General features: G+C 39.1%; 1 protein-coding gene across 6 annotated transcripts in view; it reads left to right on the top strand.

Moving 5' to 3' along the window:
* Nucleotides 1-19,420, top strand: part of MSANTD2 (Myb/SANT-like DNA-binding domain containing 2) — a 31,180-nt gene that overhangs the window by 9,044 nt on the left and 2,716 nt on the right. The window contains exons 1-4 of one of the 6 annotated variants that reach the window (XM_010829442.1): nucleotides 4,216-4,356; nucleotides 6,793-6,871; nucleotides 10,782-14,899; nucleotides 16,609-16,669. In XM_010829442.1, coding sequence (XP_010827744.1) covers nucleotides 14,824-14,899; nucleotides 16,609-16,669 — 137 coding nt within the window. In that variant the 5' untranslated portion in view covers nucleotides 4,216-4,356; nucleotides 6,793-6,871; nucleotides 10,782-14,823. Of the gene's footprint in view, nucleotides 1-4,215; nucleotides 6,872-10,781; nucleotides 14,900-16,608; nucleotides 16,670-19,420 lie in introns of those variants that run through there. The other 5 variants (XM_010829446.1, XM_010829445.1, XM_010829444.1 and 2 more) reach the window with 5 other exon arrangements.

The following is a 19,420-nucleotide window of genomic DNA, read 5'->3' as shown; positions in this document are numbered from 1 at the left end:
TGCTCTGTGCCCAGGGCTCAGCTCGTCCCCCTCCCCTGAACTGGGGTCCTCAAATACCCCTTACCTGCACCGTCCCCTCTAACTGTAGCAACTCTCCATCCACCCTTGTCTCCCTAGCCACCTTCTCACCGCCCCAGATCCTCTGCATCAGAACTGGTCCTGTTCCCCTGGATGGTTATCCCTTCATCTCCCATGTGGGGTGTTGAGAAATGTGCCCACAACTCATTAAAATTGATTACCAACCTGCTAATGGGCCAGAACCTGCAGTTAGATAGAAGGGGAATAAAAGAGAATGAGGTGACATTTAGTTTTTTCAGTCATTGTGCTACTTTAGACGCAAGGTATCAAAACTCCAGAAACATCATTCATTTGGGACAGGTCATGTCCCAGATATTCTCATGAAATGTTTTATCCTGTGTAGTTCTAGAGACCTAGAACCTAGGGCTTGAGGGAAAGGTGAAAGGGGGTGGGAAGTGGTAAGAAATCAGACTGGAGACAAACAGGAGGTCAGAGGATGGGCTAAGGAGTTTGGACTTTGTTCTGACTTATTAGAGTTTTCAGCTGGGTAGTGGCACGGTGCCTCTTAGGTTCTCGAACTGGCTGGCAGGTGGGAAATGAATTGGCAAGGCTGAGACTTAAAGGACTAAGATTTTTTAGACGCTCCTTGTAGAAACCTACGCAGGAGGTGAAATAGTGGCAGTGAAAAGGGAGAGAACAGAGCAGATTTCAGACATAATCAAAAGTAGTGGAGCTGTTTTGGAGAATCTGAAAAGTTAGATTTGCTAGATCTTAACCTGGCTACACAACTCACTGTGTACTTGTCTACCAGTGTACACAGAGGATTGTAATTGCAGTCCTTAGAGGTCATCACAGTACTTGATTGCTTAAGTTTTAAGTTCTAAGTTGGTTCTTTTTTTTTTTTTTTAAGCTGTGCTACGTGACAGGGAGTCTTAGTTCTCCCTACAAGGGGAGCGCAGAGTCCTAATCACTGGATCACCAGGGAATTCCCTAGGTTTGGTTCTCAAACCCAATGGAAGTGTTAGTCATTCAGTCACGTCTGACTCTTGTGAGCCAATGGGCTGTAGCCTGCCAGGCTCCTCTGTCTACAGGATTCTCCAGGCAAGACTGTTGGACTGGGTTGTCATTTCCTTCTTTAGGGGATCTTCCTGACCCAGGGATTGAACTCAGGTCTCCTGCATTGCAGGCAGATTCATTACTGTCTGAGACACTAGGGGAGCCCAGAACCCAATGAGACCCAGCTAAATAAAACACTGCTTTAGGGCAGTCCTGTCTGTGTTAAACAGATTCCCTTGGGTTCTGATCTGCTCCCCAGGCTTCTTAAGTGATGGTCCTGCCTTCTTTTTTCCTAACATTACCAGAGGGCAAGAACTAAACTCAGATCTAAAATTTCAATGTAAATTGTCATGCATTCTCTCAGAAGTATGCTCACATCACTAGGATGAAGTAGAATAGCAGCCGCCCGCCCCCGACACACACACACACACTTTGGATGGTTTGTATCTGTGTCGTGTTTGCAAAATTTTTTTTTTTTTTTTTTTTAAAAAGGGAGAAAAAACTTCTTGAGTTTCAAAAACGAATACCAGTACATTTTTTAGATAGTCAATTGTTAGGATTGCCCATTGACTACTAGATACTGTGTAATTTTAATTCTGTTGTGGGGTTTATGCAGTGTGCTCTGCCTGCTATTTACCATTGCAGAAACTTCCTTCAGTGTTGAAAATGAATGCTCAATGAATCTGTGTCTCCTTGCTGCATATGTTACAAATTATCTGCGGTTTGTAATCTATGCGGAATCTTCCCCGCTATTGTTCTGAAGAATTGAAAAATGTCTGCATACTGGAATAAGGTGTATATTTAAATCTGTATAATTCTTAACCTATTTGTAGTTGAGAGAGTCCTTGAGAGCCAATGGAAATACTTTTTTTCTTGGCACTAATCAAATGAGTGTTACTTTGTCACTTAGTGTGTGGGGTGTGATGTTATTTCCTAATAGAATACAGACCTGTGTTTATTCTCAGACATTTTAGGAATAACAGCCATCATCTTATTTTTATGTGTTCTTGGCTGTATTCATAAATTACATTTCTTGAGCTACCAAATAATAACTTCATTCATTATAAAGTGATGAAATAGAATGGAAGTTATTTACCTAGATTTGTTTTCTAGTAGCGTTTTCTCAGCCTGTGTAAGATGACTTTGTTGTAACAGCCTGAATTTTTGAAACTCACAATGTTGTTTCTCTACTATCTACCTTCAGATTACTACATTTATCCAAATAAGTCAATTATGTTTGTACTTGAAATTAATAAAACCAGAATAAAGTTCATATCTACCAAAACCTGCTCTTATCATTATTATTTAAAATTTACAAATACTTTTCTCTAAATGGATAGAGCTGCTTAATGATATAGAAAAAGGAGTGTGATAGGCCAGAAAGTACCTTGATCTTATAACTCTCAACTGCCACGTACAATCTTAAGGAGTTTCCATCATTCATTCATCCCTTTAGCAAATATATATTGAGTCGCTTCTGTGTGCCAAATATTTGATTTAGGTTCTAAGAATACGTAAAAGAATAAAACTGGGGAAAAAAACAAAAACAAACCCACTTGCCTTCAAAGAGGTTATATTCCAGTCGAAAACAATATGAATATTTTAAATATGTTAATTCAAAACTATTACCACAATCAGAAAACCCCTCAAATAAGATATTCCTTTATATTAGCCTTATTGACCTTAGAAGGTTTGAGCTCTCAACCTTCCATTATGCATAGGAAATAGAAATTCATTTGCTTTGGCTTTATTAAGAATGATATACATGATTTTTATATTATGACTTCCTATTGTGATATGTCCAGTTGTCACTGAGTTTTGCCCCTCCAAGCAGCGAAGTGCCATGCTGCTGGTATTCATCTCTCATTAGATAATGAGCACATCTGTGCTGGTCCTGGTGGCACAGCCTTCAGCAGAAATGGATACTGTTCCTTCTGTCTTGTATAAATCAGGGAATATGGTTAATAGTTGGATTTGAGAAATCAGAGTTTTGCCAGTTTTAGAACACTATAAAATAATTTTTGACATAAGTTATATAAACCACATTACAAAGCTGAGAGGAAAAAGCAAGGGAAAGTGTTTAACTTCTTCACGATAGCATATCTACAAGTCCGTGAGATGTTATTTTTCAAGAAGTGGTGGTGAAGCTTATTTTAATTCCAGTAAAATTTCCATTGGAGAAGGAAATGGCAGCCCACTCCAATATTCTTGCCTGGAAAATCCCATGGACAGAGAAGCCTGGTGGGTTACAGTCCATGGGGTTGCAAAGAGTCGGACATGACTGAGCACACATGCAAAATTTCCATGCACCAAAGAAGAAATGAGAAATCTACATGCTTTTTGTTGTATTGAACTCTGCAGAAGTATATATTCATGTCATTCATGCTTCTTACTTGATTCATGCCTGCCTCCTGCTTCTTGCAAACAGGTTGCCCAGTGAGTGAGGCTAAGTCCTCACTCTGGGTGGGTAGCGAGGATTCCTTTCTTCCTCCCTTGTTTATATGTCACTGTGTTAGTCACCATATTCTTGCTCAGACTATAAACCTTTGAAAATGGCTAAATGATTGGCTTTTAGCCATAGAAGAATGAATATGAGCGAAAAGTTGAAGTTATGATGACACAGCCAGGTGTTGGTGAAACTTGAATAATGTGTGGGCAATAACATATTCATTTAACAATGTTACCTAATATGTAACAAACCTAAATCTAGGTATAAACTCCTTTTATTAATACTTAAAGATTTCACATGTTGTCAAACAAACCTTGATACAACACTTTAAGTATTAATAAAGAAGTGAGCATTCTTTTATATTGGGTGATGTTGTTTAGCTGAAAGTTACTTGCTTTTCTAAACAAGGTTCTGACACTGATCAGTACAGTAAGGTCCTTTTGAGTCTGTTATTCTTATCATGTGCTTAATGATAAAGCTTCACTGCTACTTTTTCTCTACTTGAACTAACCTTCACATAAGACACCTTGGTTTCCAGGTGGTGTGACTATTCTTTAATAATAACAAATATTTAACATTTACTGAGTACAAGCTACTAAGCAAACACTGTTTTAAATTCTCTACTTGAATTTTTTTTTATTTAACACAAATCTATAATGGAGGTAATGGCAACACACTCCAGTATTCTTGCCTGGGAAGTCCCATGGACAGAGAAGCCTGTCGGGATACAGTCCATGGGGTCACGGAGAGTTGGACGCGACTGAGCAGCTGTCACTTTTACTTCATGATGGAGAGACTGTTACCGGCTCCACCTTACAGATAGAGAAATTGAGGTACAGAGCGATTAATTTTTCTAATGTCACAGAGCTAGCGGGTGGTGAAGCTAGACTAAGTCTGACTCTCCACTTTTAACCACTTGATTGTGTTGCCCCATTGTGAATTATCAGTCCACCTTTATTAAAATTTAACAGTTGAAACAGTATTTTGACAACAATGAAATCATAAATTCATAAATGCCAGAAATGCCAAAATCACACTGCAACACACAGATGGACCTCATAGGGCTCATATATGTTCCTTGTCATAGAAATGGAAACACAAATTTTAAAAATCCTTGCAGATAATTCATGGTGTCCTAAGATTATAAACATAATGAGAAACATTGATTTGAAAGTCCCAAGAATTTAAAACAAAGTGTTGAAACATAAATAAGACTTTTATTGTAGACAGCTCATTCAGTCATTCATTCAGACCTTTATGTGATGGTATTTATTGGACTACCAACTCTTCTTCAAGAAATTAAGTTTGAGGTTAAAGAAGGAGAAACATTTACAGGGTAGAATGATCTTTTTGACAGTAAAAGTGGATAAGGATGTGGCTTATTGAAGGAGACCGCAGAGTGACCATTACTTTATGCCTGCCGTTGTTCACCTAATGTGTAAACGACTGGGTGCTCTTCTCAGAGGTGATGAGGGTGAGATGGACTGTTTCATAATGCGTGATATAAATGTACAAAAAGACTATGCAGATGAAGAAAGCTCAAAATAGACTCAAGAAGTGAGAAATCAAGAGAGTGCAGGGAGTATAGCAGTAACCCAGGTAAATGTGGTTACTTCAGCTAAATATGAAAATGAGCTATGAACTTCCCGGCAACTATGGGAAAATACAGTGATTTTCTGTACTTTTCATTGTCTGCAGAAGAGAAGCACACAAAGTCCTCGTTCTGAAGCCTAAGATGAATTTTCATTAAGGACACTCTGATAGCGGCCTTGGATAAGCTCTTACCTTTCTCTTCATTCTCTTTTCTGTTAAATAGGGCAGCATGACGCATCTTCTGTGTATATGTAATACATTGCCCGGACCCCTCCCCCGGGGGTGAGACACTGGTGTGTCCCCACCAGCTGCCTGAGTGGTGATGGCTTCAGGAATCCTCCTGAAGGAATCCTCCCAGGAATGTCTGGTTGTCCATGGCTAGGCTCCCTCTCCACTGGCAGCCGGGTCTCAGTGACTGGTCAGTGCTGAAATTCAAAAGTCCAGCCGCCTTGCCTTAAGGGAGTTCTAAAGTATTACTCATATTCCATACCTCACTTTAGGATTAACCAAGACCTCTGCAGCAGCCGTGAGTTGCTTCACCTCTCTCTTCCCCATCCTGTGCTCACAAATGCTGTTCTGAAGAGCCTCCTCAGTGCCTCTTTCCTGGGACCCTCTCTTTTAGCATCATTGTAGAAATTAGAAATAATAAATATAAACTGCTGACCCCAATTCTCAGCACACGGTAGGAACTGAGAAAATTTTAGTTATGGTTTAGTTTCATTGCATGGGACATTGAGCCACCTATGGAAAATGTCTGATTTTTGTAGAAGGTACAGACTTTTTTTTCATACAGTAATTCCTTTTAGCAGTCCTCATAAAGGTAAGAATAAAATATAAAAATGCTACCAACTGAGCTATGAAAAGTGTTAGGGTAGATTTTCTGAGTTTGTAACAACTTTCTCAGTAAGTTGAGGTTGCTCAAAGACAGGTGCACAAACTTAAAGCAGGCTTATTTTCAGATTTTTCATAGAAAGTTTATGTGTCAAGATATGAAAATGTATTATTTTCCTGCATTTGGGACCTATAGCTTATACCCTGTAAATGCAGAAAGAAAAACCCTTTTGAAATAACTTAAAATTTACCAGGTTTTAATAGTCAAACTGAATCTTAATCTAATGCTTGTACCCAGGAGGACTTCTAATCTTACTATTTAGGTGATTTTATCTTGATGTCCAAATTATTATTTTTTTCACAACCAAATACCTAAAATTTACTAGTGGAAAAAAAAAAAAAAAACTATTGTAAGTTATCTTTGCATCATAGATGGTAGTATTCAGTAAGAAGATAACTACAAAATTGAGAATCACATGGTCACCCTATGAAACAGATCAAGTGGCCTTTTTCAGAGGGGAGCCTGGTCTGCCTAAACATTGGTCTCATGGATCGAAGAAAGTACCTCTGTGTTTGGGAAGCAGTACAGTATTGTAAGGATGATGCTCTGAGGATGTTCGGAACACGTGTACACATGTGCGTGTGTCATGCTTAACTTTTAGACACTGTTGGTTATGGAGCTGTCAGTGTTTAATGCAGGATGTTTGTATGAGAGAGGACTTTAAAGATGAATGGCTCTCACTGCTATCCGAGAGAGATTTTAGATAATTCTCTTTGAATGTGTTTTTAGTTATCACATACTAATAAAAGCTACCACTTTAACATCATCCAAATACTGCTTTTAGGTGGTGCCCTGGGATGTGAAGTACTGAGAAAAGATTCAACAGAGATGCTAATGTAGCAACGTCAGCGCTGATATAGGAGGTCAGATGAAAATAACCTCTCCTCCAAGTCAGTGCTTTTTGAAACAACTGATTTTTTCCTCTTTCAAGTGGGGGGTGGGGTGGGGGAAGTTCTAGATACATAGTGTTATCTGACTGGGTTTGATGACCTCCTGCCTGCTGCCTACATCTGAAATAATTAAGTAGTTCAGTAAACTCTAGTTTGTTTTTTTTTGCTTGTCTTAAATAGAGAAACCCTTGAGGATTCCATATCTAGAAAGACTCTTGTATCCCAAAGACGCCCTTAAACCTGACCATGCAGACTAGGTATGGTTTATCTAGTATTGTGGCCAAGATGAGATTTTGTATGAGTATCTGTATGATTTATAGACAGTGTAGAGTTAAAAGCTTTATGGCCATATGAATTTAGTTCCTTGAGCAATGGAAGATGTTTAATTTTGACAATTAGTATTGTCCTCCTTCCTCGAGGGCTTTTTTCTTCTTACTCGGAATGGGTAAGACCCTCAGCTGCTAGCATGGAGGAAGCTAGAAAGCTTAGAATACTCACTGAGAAAATTTCCTGAATGATTTGTTCTATGCAAGAATTTCTCCCTCATAAAGACACACTGATCAGGTATAGACACAAAAGTGAGTCACTGATAGCCAGATTTGGGATGAAGTGCAGCTGATAGAACTCGATCCTGGACAGTTCCCCACAGACTGAGGCACTAGAGAGGTAAGAACTCTTGGTTTCTGGTGGTCATTCTTGTGTTTGGCCCTGATAAAATCCAGGAAGCAATCAAGTCTTTTTTCCTTTTGTATCTTTAACTGAACTACTGTCAAAGAATATTCTTCACTATTTAATTTGTAAGGCATAAGAAATAATAAAATTTGGACGGGGTGTACAGAGCTGTATTTGGCAGGCAATCCATCCTGCCCCACCACCCCCCATCCCCGACCAAAGAAAAGTGTAATAGGAATGGTAGATATTTTGAAATAGCCTTGCCCTCTGCAGTTAGTCCTCCTGTATTACAAAGAAATTAATTTGCTGTGCTAATTATAGCGGTATCTGTGTTTTATACCTTTTGCCACTCCTGCTCTTTTCAAAAGGTTTTAGGACTCCTACCTACCTTGGATTTATTGACGTTAATACATTTAATGCATTGTATGGTTATACAGTGAATTTCCCCATTTTCTTTGCTAAGAAGATTTCCACCTTCTTGCAAGTGATTTAATACTTTAAAATTACCTTAATTTGTTTAATAAACATATATTGAACAATCCTTACATGACAGACACTATTCTGGGCTTCAGGAAACAGGGAACAAGGCAGACAGCCTTTGCTCCTTTGAGTTTACAATATAGCGAAATAGCTTTTTTAGGATCCAGTAACATTTTAGAGTGTCATTTGGTAATTTTTACATGCCAGATCCCTTCTGAAGGAACACTTGTCTTGGGGCCTTGGCTCATTTGTTAAATGAGAAAGTTGGACTAGATGATCTTGAGTTCTTTTCCATTCAGAACTTCTGTAATGTTTTGGAAGTTGGAACCTGGTTTTCTCTCAGAACCTTGGGCAGCCCCACCCACTCTCTGTCAATCATTATATTACAGGCGATTTTACAGAAGAGGCACTTGGCAAGAGTAGTGACAGGGATAGGTACCGAATAGTATCAAGTACCGCAAGAAAGTCAGATGAGTTAAGGACGAAGTTTGAGGACCATTGTTCTTAGTAATTAGGAAGGCATTGCTGACCATGATGGTTTCAGTGGAATAACAGATCAGCTTTGATCCCATGGAGTTAAGGATTGAGTTCCTGTAGACACTGCCTATTCCTTGGAGTCCCTTTAGGCTATTAAAGTGGGGAGATGTTAAGGCTTAGCTGTTGTCCTCTAAGGAAGGCAGTCAAGACTTAACGTTCCTATACTTTTTCCTAGGTGTGTAAATTTCCCTGGTCTAAGTGGTTACCTTAGGTGATTTACCTAGAATCTCAGTTGATAAGTTAATCAGATAATGAATGATCAAGTACTTTATGATAGGGCTGGAACAGATAACATAACTTATGAATCATTTATTACTGTTTCATTGCCACTACAGAAAAACATTTCTTTCCCAGTAGGTAGGAAAAAAGTGCTGTATTTTTGTGAAGAGTAAGTTGATTCCTTTGTATGCTTTTACCTATAGAAATTGTTTCTTTCAAGAAAAGGCAATTTTGCTAATTTACCTCTTAAAGAAAATAGGCTGCTTTATCTAAATGAGTAGGATGCTGAGGAAGCTGGAGAAATTGTATTTGAATTGGTCCCAGTCTTCAGCCTCTTCTGTAAAACGTAAAACATAGACTAAGTCTACCTTATTTTAGGATTTCTGACTAATATGTTATATATTCTTTTGTGGAAGAAAAAAACCCATGTGGCATAGAGCAGAGTTTCTTAACCCCAGGTTCTTGTGTGAGCTCTTGAGGGAGTCCATGTGCCCCTTGACGTTGTATAGAACAGTTTTGTACAGGTCTTCTGAGGAGGGGATCCAGGACCCAAAAAAGCACCTCTGCTCTAGAGAGGAAAAGGGCATCTTGAGAATAGATTTCTCACTTGTCAGATCTTCTATAGTGCTAAGAACTGGGGAGTGTGAAACAAGTGCTGTTGTGTTTTTTGGTTTTCTTTTCTGCGTTTTTTGGTTGATTGGTTTGGTTTTAAATGACTTAGTTTGGTTTGAAGGATTAGGTGATTGGCAAGTCATTTTGCCAAATTTTAACGTACAGAAAACCTAAGAAAATAGACAGTAAAAATTACACTGACCTTAGATGGATTTTGCTTTAACTGATTTCCTCATCATTAGTTATAACTCTGTCTATATATACATACATATATATATAAATTTATGCTATATTCTTAATATTCCTTTTACTGTGTGCAAAAATGTTTTTACAGTTGTCTGCCATTTCAAGCTTCCCCCCACTGCCTTTGTGCTCACAGTAAGAAAATCAAACTAATTTAAGAAATTCTGAGTCTTTCTTAGAAATATTGAAATAAACTCAGTATTGTTCTGTTGCCTCAATTAACTAAGAGCAACTGATTGTAACACAGTAAAGCAGCAGCTTTAGTTTAAAAGATGATAGGTCTGTTTCTTTTGCTTTACAGTACACGTGGGCTTAGGCCAAAGTATTGTTTTTAGCACTTTTTATAAACAATTGCTAGAGATTTGCACCTAGTGTAATTTCCGCTACTGCTTATGGAAATATAGTATGTGATTTTTAAGAGTTTGTTTTCAAGTAAGTGTATCCTTTATTTAATCATTTGGGTTAAAGAGGCTTAAATTTATCATATTAGTTGGCAGAGGGTTAAGATAAACTGTAAGCCATTTCTAGTATGGCTAATTTGACAACCACGTTTGAAAATCTGTTTCACTGCTTGTTTTTTTCTTATAACATTGTTTCCTGCTGTTATAACTAAGCTGTCCTCCCTGCAATTTGACTATTTTTCATCTGACATCTTAGACTGATCATGCCAGTGTTTTCTAAACAAAACATTATGTGGCGATTATGCCTTATCTCTATTCCTCCCTGTTATAGACCCTGTTCCAGTTACAGACAGTTCTGTTAGAACAGTGATTTTGTCATGGTGATGATTTTATGATTGTATGAAATGGGGCACATTTTGAGAAAATGATGGAGCCAGTAGCAGAATTAGGTGGCGTATGCCCATGTAATTTATTGAGCTTGCTTCCTGCTCTGCCATACCAGGGAAGAGTTCTATTCTTCCCCCTTCCTGAAAGCCAAAGGAGGAATTGGAGGACACTGAAATAAAAAGAAGCCTTATTTTTTGACCCCCCAGAGTAGCTTATATAATGTCAGGAAGGGCTTTGATGAAACCACTGGCCCTACTTAAAGATCTTATTTTCCAAGCCTTTCATTATTTTATTTGCCCTTTTCTGAACTCTGCAATTTCCCTCTCTTGTAGCTGGTTCGATGCCCAGAACTGAATGCTGTGTTCCAGCTGTGGCCTCACCGGTGCTGAATAGAGAGGAAGAGCCACCTCCATAGCTTACATGTGATTCCTCTGCTTATACCACCCAATACTGGATTTACTTATTTGGCAAGATAGCTGCATCGTGCACTGTATTTAATGTTACGTGTACTGTAACCCTGGGTCTCTCTCTGCATTGCTGCCGTTAAACCCCCAATCCTGCCAATCTTAAAGCTCCTGCCTTTGTTTACCTGCCCCGCTCCCCACCCCCCAGACTCCCCTTACATTCACCCACAATGAATGTCATCTTTTATTCTCTCACTTCCTCTCCCTGTAATCTTAAACTTTGGCAAAACCTTCCCTCTGTCTATGAATTGTCAGTTGTCAGCCATCTGATTTTTTCTTCCTGCTTTGGTAATGGGACATCTCTTACTTCTCTCTGGTTCTTTTTCTCTGGTAGTCGTTGAACCCTTGGCATGGTGGATTTATCAAGCATTCACTTGGCAGTTCTTCTGAATCAGATACCTTTGGATTTCTCTGATCTGACCACCTGGTCAAGTTGTTTTAGTTCTTCCATCCAGGTTTTCTTGACTTCTATCCATGTGACTTCACTCAGGATATAGTATTACCTCAATAAAGCCTGGGGGAGACAATAATAGAGATTTACCAGGGACATTTCTAACAATAAGGGAAGTGTTCTTCTTCTTCACTGTGAATAGAATAGTCTTTAATAATTTTAAGCAAATTCTTTCCTCTCTGAGGTCTTAATTTTTTGAAAAACGCTAGAGCCAAGTGACTATAAATTTGTAAGATGGGTGAGATAAAGGAAGAAAGGAAGGGAAACAAGGTTTCTGTGTAGAACAGGAAATGGTTCTCGAAGGAAGCTGAATTGAGGTTCTTGTTGGGCTTGGTACAGCTTTCCAAAATGGGAGGCAAGACTTCGCTTGTCCTAGATACCATAGCATTATCTAATCTAAGATGTACGGTAGATGTTTAGTTGGTTTATTGAGGACTGTTGATACAGACATACAATCGCTTAATTTTGTGCTTTGGTTAATCATTTAGAGTGTGGAAAGTGTAACCTTTTCTGGTTTATTATGGATGGTAAGAATTGGAAGGCTTCCATATGTCCTTTCTCTCCATTTCTAAAGTCCCTCTAGCTTATCTAAATCCCAGTGTTTGTTAGAGTAGCAGTTAAGCTGATATTTCACTTTGTTTTCTATCTCAGTTGATATATGCTTTTTAAATAGCCTCTACTTGGATCTGTGGTCTTTACTGAACCCAGAAGGTACCTCTTTTGTGTATTTATGTCTCCAGAGAGTTGGAAATCTTTTTAACATTGTTTCAATACATCAAATTCCCATCTTATAGATTTAGATGTCACCAAACATTTTTCATTCAGACACCTAATAGATATTTTACATTTCAGCATATTACACTACTAAAGTGTATTTCAAAATTACACTGCAAAGTAAGAGGTGACAGGATCTGTTAGACTTTTTCTTTTGGATGGAATATAAAATATATCATCTGACTCTTCTTCCGTATCTGGAACCCTTAAATACTGCTGGTTTCCTTATTCATACACAGAAGAAGTGAAATGTTAAGCTCGATTTGATGGTTTCAAAGAAAGTAAATCTTCTCTGTAGTTTCCCACCAAATGTAGTGTCAAAGATCGGTCGCTTTGCTCACGCCTTGGTCACGTCTAAGTGTGGCACGTTCCTTCAGAGGAGTGTTAATTTCACTCCCTGACTTCCGAAATGACCCTCAGTGGCAGATCCGTCGGGGTTCTTTGTGTGAGGAGCGCTGTGCTCCAGGCAGCCAGCAAATAGTGAGCACTGAGTGGTGTGGTTTCCATCTCCATTTATGGCCTTGGAAGGGTGAGAGGGACAAGGCTGGGACTCTCCATTTACGGTCCTTGGAGGAGCTGAAAAGTGCGGTTGGGGTGTTCCTGGAGGCAGAAAGTAGACATTGTGAGATAAAAATAAGTTGGCAGGAGATGTTTGCAATTCAAATTCCAGTCCCGGCAAGGAGGGCAGAGGGTGCCGGGTAATGGGGTATAGAAAGTCACGTGAAGTCAGCTGGAGGCATTTGTCCTCTCCCATTTGAAGAGTTGCCTATGACACATTTCTCAGGTTCATTTCCGATTTGTTCCAGAAAGTTATGTATTATGTACTTGTAAATATCCTTTACAAAGAGGAAGAAGAAACACTTTTTATTAAAGAGTGTATGATCAGAAACCTCACTTCTTTAAGGCGTCCTTTTGGGCACCAAAAGAAATCTCCAGAAAGGGAGAGTAAGGCAGGTGCTTATGCAGGGGGCAGGCTGGCTGGTTTCAGGATGGACGACTCTTAATTGCTGCTCTGTGTCGGAGGACGATTGTCATGTATGTTTTGTGTTTATTATTCCCTTTGCCCGTCTGGATTTCTGGCCTCAAGGGAGAGATCTGCAGTGTTTGACAGAGTGTCTTCCTGTAGTTTGTCAACTGAGATTTAACAGTACTGAACTTTCGAGGAGGCTCCATAAAGATTATTCAGAGTTGTTTTATTTTGGCGAGAGTAGGTGCAGTATTAGCTTATGGAAAGTCATCTCACATTCAGGAGAAATTTACAGTCTGGCTGATGTGTGTAAATTAAATCTAAGGTAAGCTGGTTTGGCACAGTTGAGTTCAAAAGCACTTGGAGAAAAAGAGTCTTGTTGGCTGTGAAAATTCTCAAGAGTAAAACCCAGTAAAGTAGAAAAGAGATTAGAAGGAGCAAAAGGAGGTAGAGACGGGACAGAGAATGAATATAATTAAACTAAATTTGGAACTGAGGCGCAAGGCCTGGGACTAAATCCTTGATTTATCTTTTGAAATATCATGTAAGCTAGCATAAGACATACCATTAAACCAAGGAAACTGGGTTAATTATCAGAAATATGCATTAGAAGACCATGAAGCAGGTTGAAGGGTTGTGCAAGGTAATAAAATTATAAAGGTTTTATCTGTGGACTTGCATAAGGATATGTTGTTCCCTGTGTACCACAAAGAGAAAAAGAAGTGAAATAACACCCTTCTACCTCACTTTCTGTGACCCCACCCCAAAAGAAATGATTGGCTTCATCTGTTGGTGTTTGGCTGGCAGTTTGAGTTGGTAGAATAGGCTAGTATTATCATTGGTTAATTGTTAGATGTTGGTATTGTTGTGTCTTGTTGTTTCTTGATGATTGATGTTTGAGACTGAGCATCTGTAGTGTTATTGATTTGATCTCTTTTAAATTCGATTCTAGCAACTGCCCCAAAGACAGAGTGAGTTAGTAAGGAGTATGGACTATGTAAGTAATTTGTTTTACTAGCTAATTCATTTAGGCAATTGTTTTTACCCTATATTCCTTCTTAATCGAGAGTAAGGAAGGGTACATTCTTTGCTTTGGGAAAGTCTTCTTTCTGTCCTCCCTCCCCTCACTTTTTCCAAATTCTGGGCACAACAGCAGCTCTTTCTTTTCTGTGGCAGGTGTGCATCCTATTGGCTGGCTGGTATTTCTTGTTTTCTTTTTTTTTCTTATTCTTTTAAAATGGGGGTGGGGGGTATAAAAATATGTGTATGGGATACATGCAATAATGTTTTAATGTTTCTTGTTGTTTAATGGATAATTAATTGCAAAATAATTGTTTGAATTATAACATGTTTGAGTAAATGCTAAATTAGTCTTTTTTTTTTTTCTAATATAATAATGAATTTAAAATCTAGCATTCCTGTAACAATGTGTCTGTGTTTGTCTGTCCGTGTCTGTCTAATAGTAATTAATATCTGTGGTCCGTACCTGGAAGAGGAAGTACAGCTTTAAAGGAATAACAAAAGACTTTGTGTCTTAGACCCTTCGCAGGTGTTACAGTCGGGTGAAAGAACATGGTGTTGGGAAAAGAAAGAGCAGTTACACATTTGAACAGTTGGAACAGGTGTTTGGTCAGGGAGGATGGGATGCTCAGCCCTGCCAGCCTGTACTTATTAACAGTAGTGGCTTGTACCAGGAGCTGGAGTCAGATGGCAGCACTATGGAGGAGTATTCACAGGAGGACTGGGGAAACCACAGTCAGGAGCTCCATGGCTACCCCACAGATCAGGAATTGGGTAAGAAAGCTGGCGTCTGATACCTGCGGTGCGTGTGTGTGTGTCTGTACATATCTTCACTTGTGCTCGGGTGTTTCATATCTGTAACACCTTCTTTTACCGTTCCCACTGGTAGCCCAACACACAGAGCCAGTGTCTGTCTGGGGCAGTTTGGGTAGCCTTCAATTAGCCTTAAACTGCCAGCTGGTGCTTGGTGCCTTGAATTCCACAAAATCCCTAAAGACACACAAGAATTCCTAATTCTGGGCTGCACAGGGAAGCTCAGTGACAAGCTATGCAATTAAAAATATCCTGCACCTCTTTGTTCTAAGATGACTGCTAAGAGTTATTGACTCCTGGCTCAACGGGTATAGATATAACTGTCATTTCCTTTTTTTATCCCCAGAACTTTTCCCCCACCCCCGTTTGTAATTTGGCAAAGGTCCCTTTCCAGGCTTCAGGGTGAACCATAAATGAAGGAAAGCCTTGGTTTGAAAGGAGCTGATAATTGAACTTTATCAGGGATCATACTCCTTCCAACTTCATAAAGGCTCCCATCCCAACAATAGGTGGAATGATTTATTCACTATCTTCACATTAAAAATGGAAAATAAAACTCCTGGCCATCAAATCTAAATTTGTATGGACTAATTAAGAGGGTGTATATATATATATATATATGTAGTTGGGTGGTTTTGTTTTTGTTTTTTGCAATAAATGTTCAGGTTTTAGTTTTCATAACTTGCCAGTACTAATCAAGTGTCTGCTGCAGCCTTTGTACATTCGTAGCAAGTTGTGTAATGAGTGCTCACTTGTAAGTGAATGTTCTTACTCTCTAGTGATGCACTCGGGCAGCCCCCAAGGAAGGATAAGTAGAACTGGCTCTATAAATATGCCTCCCCAGCTTAAGACAAAAGGCCACGGGCACTGTTTTACAGATCCTCCTATGACAGAGAAATGCTAATTCAAAAGAAAAAGGATTAAATGCTAATATTGAGTTGGCCAAAATATGCATTCGGATTATTTCATAAAATGGTGTGGAAAACCCGAAAGAACTTTTTGACCAACCCAATATTTCTTTCAAATGCTTTTCCTAAAAAAAAAAAAAAAATCTTAAATATTGAAAGAGAGAAGGAGCAAAGAAAGTGGTTATAAAACTGTAAGACTAACACTATGTAAGAGAATTGATTGCTGGAAGGAAAAAAGGGCAGATGCTAAGTGATCACTGCCTCTTAATTTCAAAACAGTTCTAAGGTCTAAATTACTTTGGCATCCTATAACTCTGGTTTTGCTGAAGAGAGTTAAGCCACCCAAACCTTTGGGACAAAAATAACATGTAGAGCACATTGATCCTGATACTGGGCTGGGGGAGAATAATTGCTCTATAAAACCTACATAGAAAATCTAAATAAAACAATTATTTTCATTCTCATTCCTTTAAAAATCATGTTTGCCATGAAATTAAGCTTTAAGCTCCTAGCTAGAAATCTACTAGTGACCTTGAAGAACTTTATACTCATAGAGCTGGTTTCTGATCTTGCATATAAATGTATGCATCTCATTATATATGAGTTACATCTATAAATCTGGCATTGGACAGTGTTTGACACTAGAATTAAGTTCTCGCATTGGAAAGTATGGAACAAACAGTAAACTTACAGCTACTCATCTACATAAATACATGTCACCACTTAGGAAAATATAATGTTTCCAAAATCTCTGTTTTTCAGATGAAATACCTGTCACAAAGAGAACATTAAAAATAAAACAAGAGTCTTCTGAAGAAGCACAGTAAGTAGATGTTCCCCCTTTCTAAAAAGTGTAAATACCTAAGTTTAATGACAAAAGTCTTGCTGTAATTTGACATGCTATGAAAGTTAGGGGCTTCTCTGGTGGCTCAGACAGTCAAGAACCTGCCATGTCACTGAGGGAGCATGTCTCATTGTTCTTCTTCATCTTCTTAGCCTAAGTTTTCCAGTGGTTAATCCAAAAATGCTGAGAATTTTGTATATGACAAGAAGAAACAGATATATGAAAATAAGTGTGTTTATGGTATTTGTGTGGATATGGCATTTGGATGTTTAAATATGATACAGAGATGAGGTGCAGGGCCCACAGATTGTCTGGGGTTAAGTGAAATGATAGGAGGGCCAGAGGAACACTTAAATTACAGCTGTCCCCAACCTTTTTGGCACAAGGGACCAGTCTTTTGGAAGACAGTTTTTCCATGGACCAGGATGTACGGGATGGTTTTGGGATGATTCAAGCACATTACACTTATTGTGCACTTTATTTCTACTATTATTACATCAGCTCCACCTCAGATCACCAGGCATTAGCTCCCAGAATTTAGGGACCCCAGATTATAATATTCCATTTTGGGAATCAAAAAGTAAGTTCTTAGGAACTGCAGGGTAGGCCAACTGATGTAACTGGAAATGAACTCATTTTCACAGAATTGGTGTCACCAGTCTCAGAACCCCCTGAACTTTTCCCAGTTGGAACTTTAGAAATACAGCAGACAGTTCTTAGGAACTGTTCAGACAGCTGGGTCTAATTCTTGCTGTGTTCCACAGCTGTCAAAAGCTGGTCTGAGGCTTAAGCCCAGGGAACTTCAGGCTGAGATCAGATCAGTGGGGCAGGAAACTGGCAGACTCTGCAGAAATGTCCAGCATGGCTGTTTCTCCAGGATTCAGCCCATAGGGTAAGTGGGTCCTAAAAGGCGACTCATTTCCCAGTGTACCAGTTTCCTAAGAACTGTTCCTTATTGCTGACTTAGGGCTGTGACAGTGCCAAATATGATAACTTCATTTGGGCACTGGATTTTTTCACTCTTAAGTTTTAGGTGGAATTCACCTGAACTAACTGATACATTCTTTTACACCAGTCAATTATACCATCCTTCACCCATGAAGAAGAGTCACCACTTATTTATCAAATACCTCCTGTATGTCAGGCATTGGGATACTTAAAGCATTGACCCATGCAGAAACATGGTCCTACATCTTAGCCTCACAGACACCACATCCTCAACATTAGCAAAGTGACCGAGTGCCTTTGTGCACTCTGAGAAGAGGAACAGTCCCCAGAAATGCAGTGATTTCATCTGCATGGCCACTCAAGTACTTGAGTAGCTTTCTAGACAAACTGAAGTGCAGAGGGTGAGTCCAGGACAGTCACTGGACCAAGAAAACTGATAACAAAACATTTGTTCTTTGTCATCTTGGAAAGAAAGTACAGGAAAGTAAGAGAGAATGGCTATGTGGAAGATCCCCCAGTTTGTTCCAAAAGCTCTTCTAGAAGATTCGAGAATTTAAGAGGAAAGTGTACAGTCTTTCTTCTACCAAGAAGCTGTTCACAGGCCACCCTCTTTTCTTGCCTGTGTTTGATTATATGTGAGTGTGGTAGTTGAGTATTTTTGTAGTTTAAACCTGTGATTGATGCAGAGTGTGATTATTTGCTGCCAAGTTACCATTTAACAAACTTCAGTCTTCTGATATCAGAGTTGTGCCCTGAGAAACAAATATCCTCATATCTATATAAGTCATTATGAAGTGTCAGTTGGAATTACTTGAAATAAGCAGCATGTGAAACAAGAATTTCCCTGCACTTTGTCTTATTCTGTTAACTGTCCAAATCAAAATTGAAATAATTTCTATGCTTTTGCTTCCCCTTATAAAAATGCATTTTAGGACAATCTCAGTTCATTATCTGGAATTTTTCTCTCTTAAAACGGAAGCTTAATAATGGAACTTTTCCATCTGAATTTTCAGATCTTAATTCTGTGCTAAACTGTTTTTTTAAATTTGGGAGTAGTAATGAATTTTAGACAAATAGAGGAAAATATCCTTTTTTCAACATATCCTTTTTTGAATCAGATCAATTCAGTTCAGTTGCTCAGTCGTGTCTGACTCTTTGCGACCCCCATGGACTGCAGCATGCCAGGCTTCCCTGTCCATCACCTGCTCCCGGAGCTTACTCAAACTCATGTCCATTGCATGGGTGATGCCATCTAACCATCTCATCCTCTGTCGTCCCCTTCTCCTCCTCCCTTCAGTCTTTCCCAGCATCAGGGTCTTTTCCGATGAGCTGGTTCTTCACATCAGGTGGCCAGAGTATTGGACTTTCACCTTGAGCATCACTCCTTCCAATGCACATTCAGGACTCATATCCTCTAGGATGGACTGGTTGGATCTCCTTGCAGTCCAAGGGACTCTCAAGAGTCTTCTCCAACACCACACTTCAAAAGCATCAATTCTTCAGCGCTTAGCTTTCTTTATAGTCCAACTCTCACATCCATACATGACTACTGGAAAAACCATAGCTTTGACTAGATGGACCTTTGTTGGTAATGTAATGTCTTTGCTTTTTAATATGCTGTCTCGGTTGGTCATAGCTTTTCTTCCAAGGAGCAAGCGTCTTTTAATTTCATGGCTGTAGTCACCGTCTGCAGTGATTTTGGAGACCAAAAAAATAAAGTCTGTCACTATTTCCATTGTTTCCCCACCTATTTGCCATGAAGTGATGGGACCAGATGCTGTC

This window comes from Bison bison, unplaced genomic scaffold (genome assembly GCF_000754665.1).
Source record: "Bison bison bison isolate TAMUID 2011002044 unplaced genomic scaffold, Bison_UMD1.0 scf7180017864506, whole genome shotgun sequence".
NCBI classification, from domain to species: Eukaryota; Metazoa; Chordata; class Mammalia; order Artiodactyla; family Bovidae; genus Bison; species Bison bison.
This window is presented reverse-complemented; position numbering and strand designations above follow the sequence as displayed.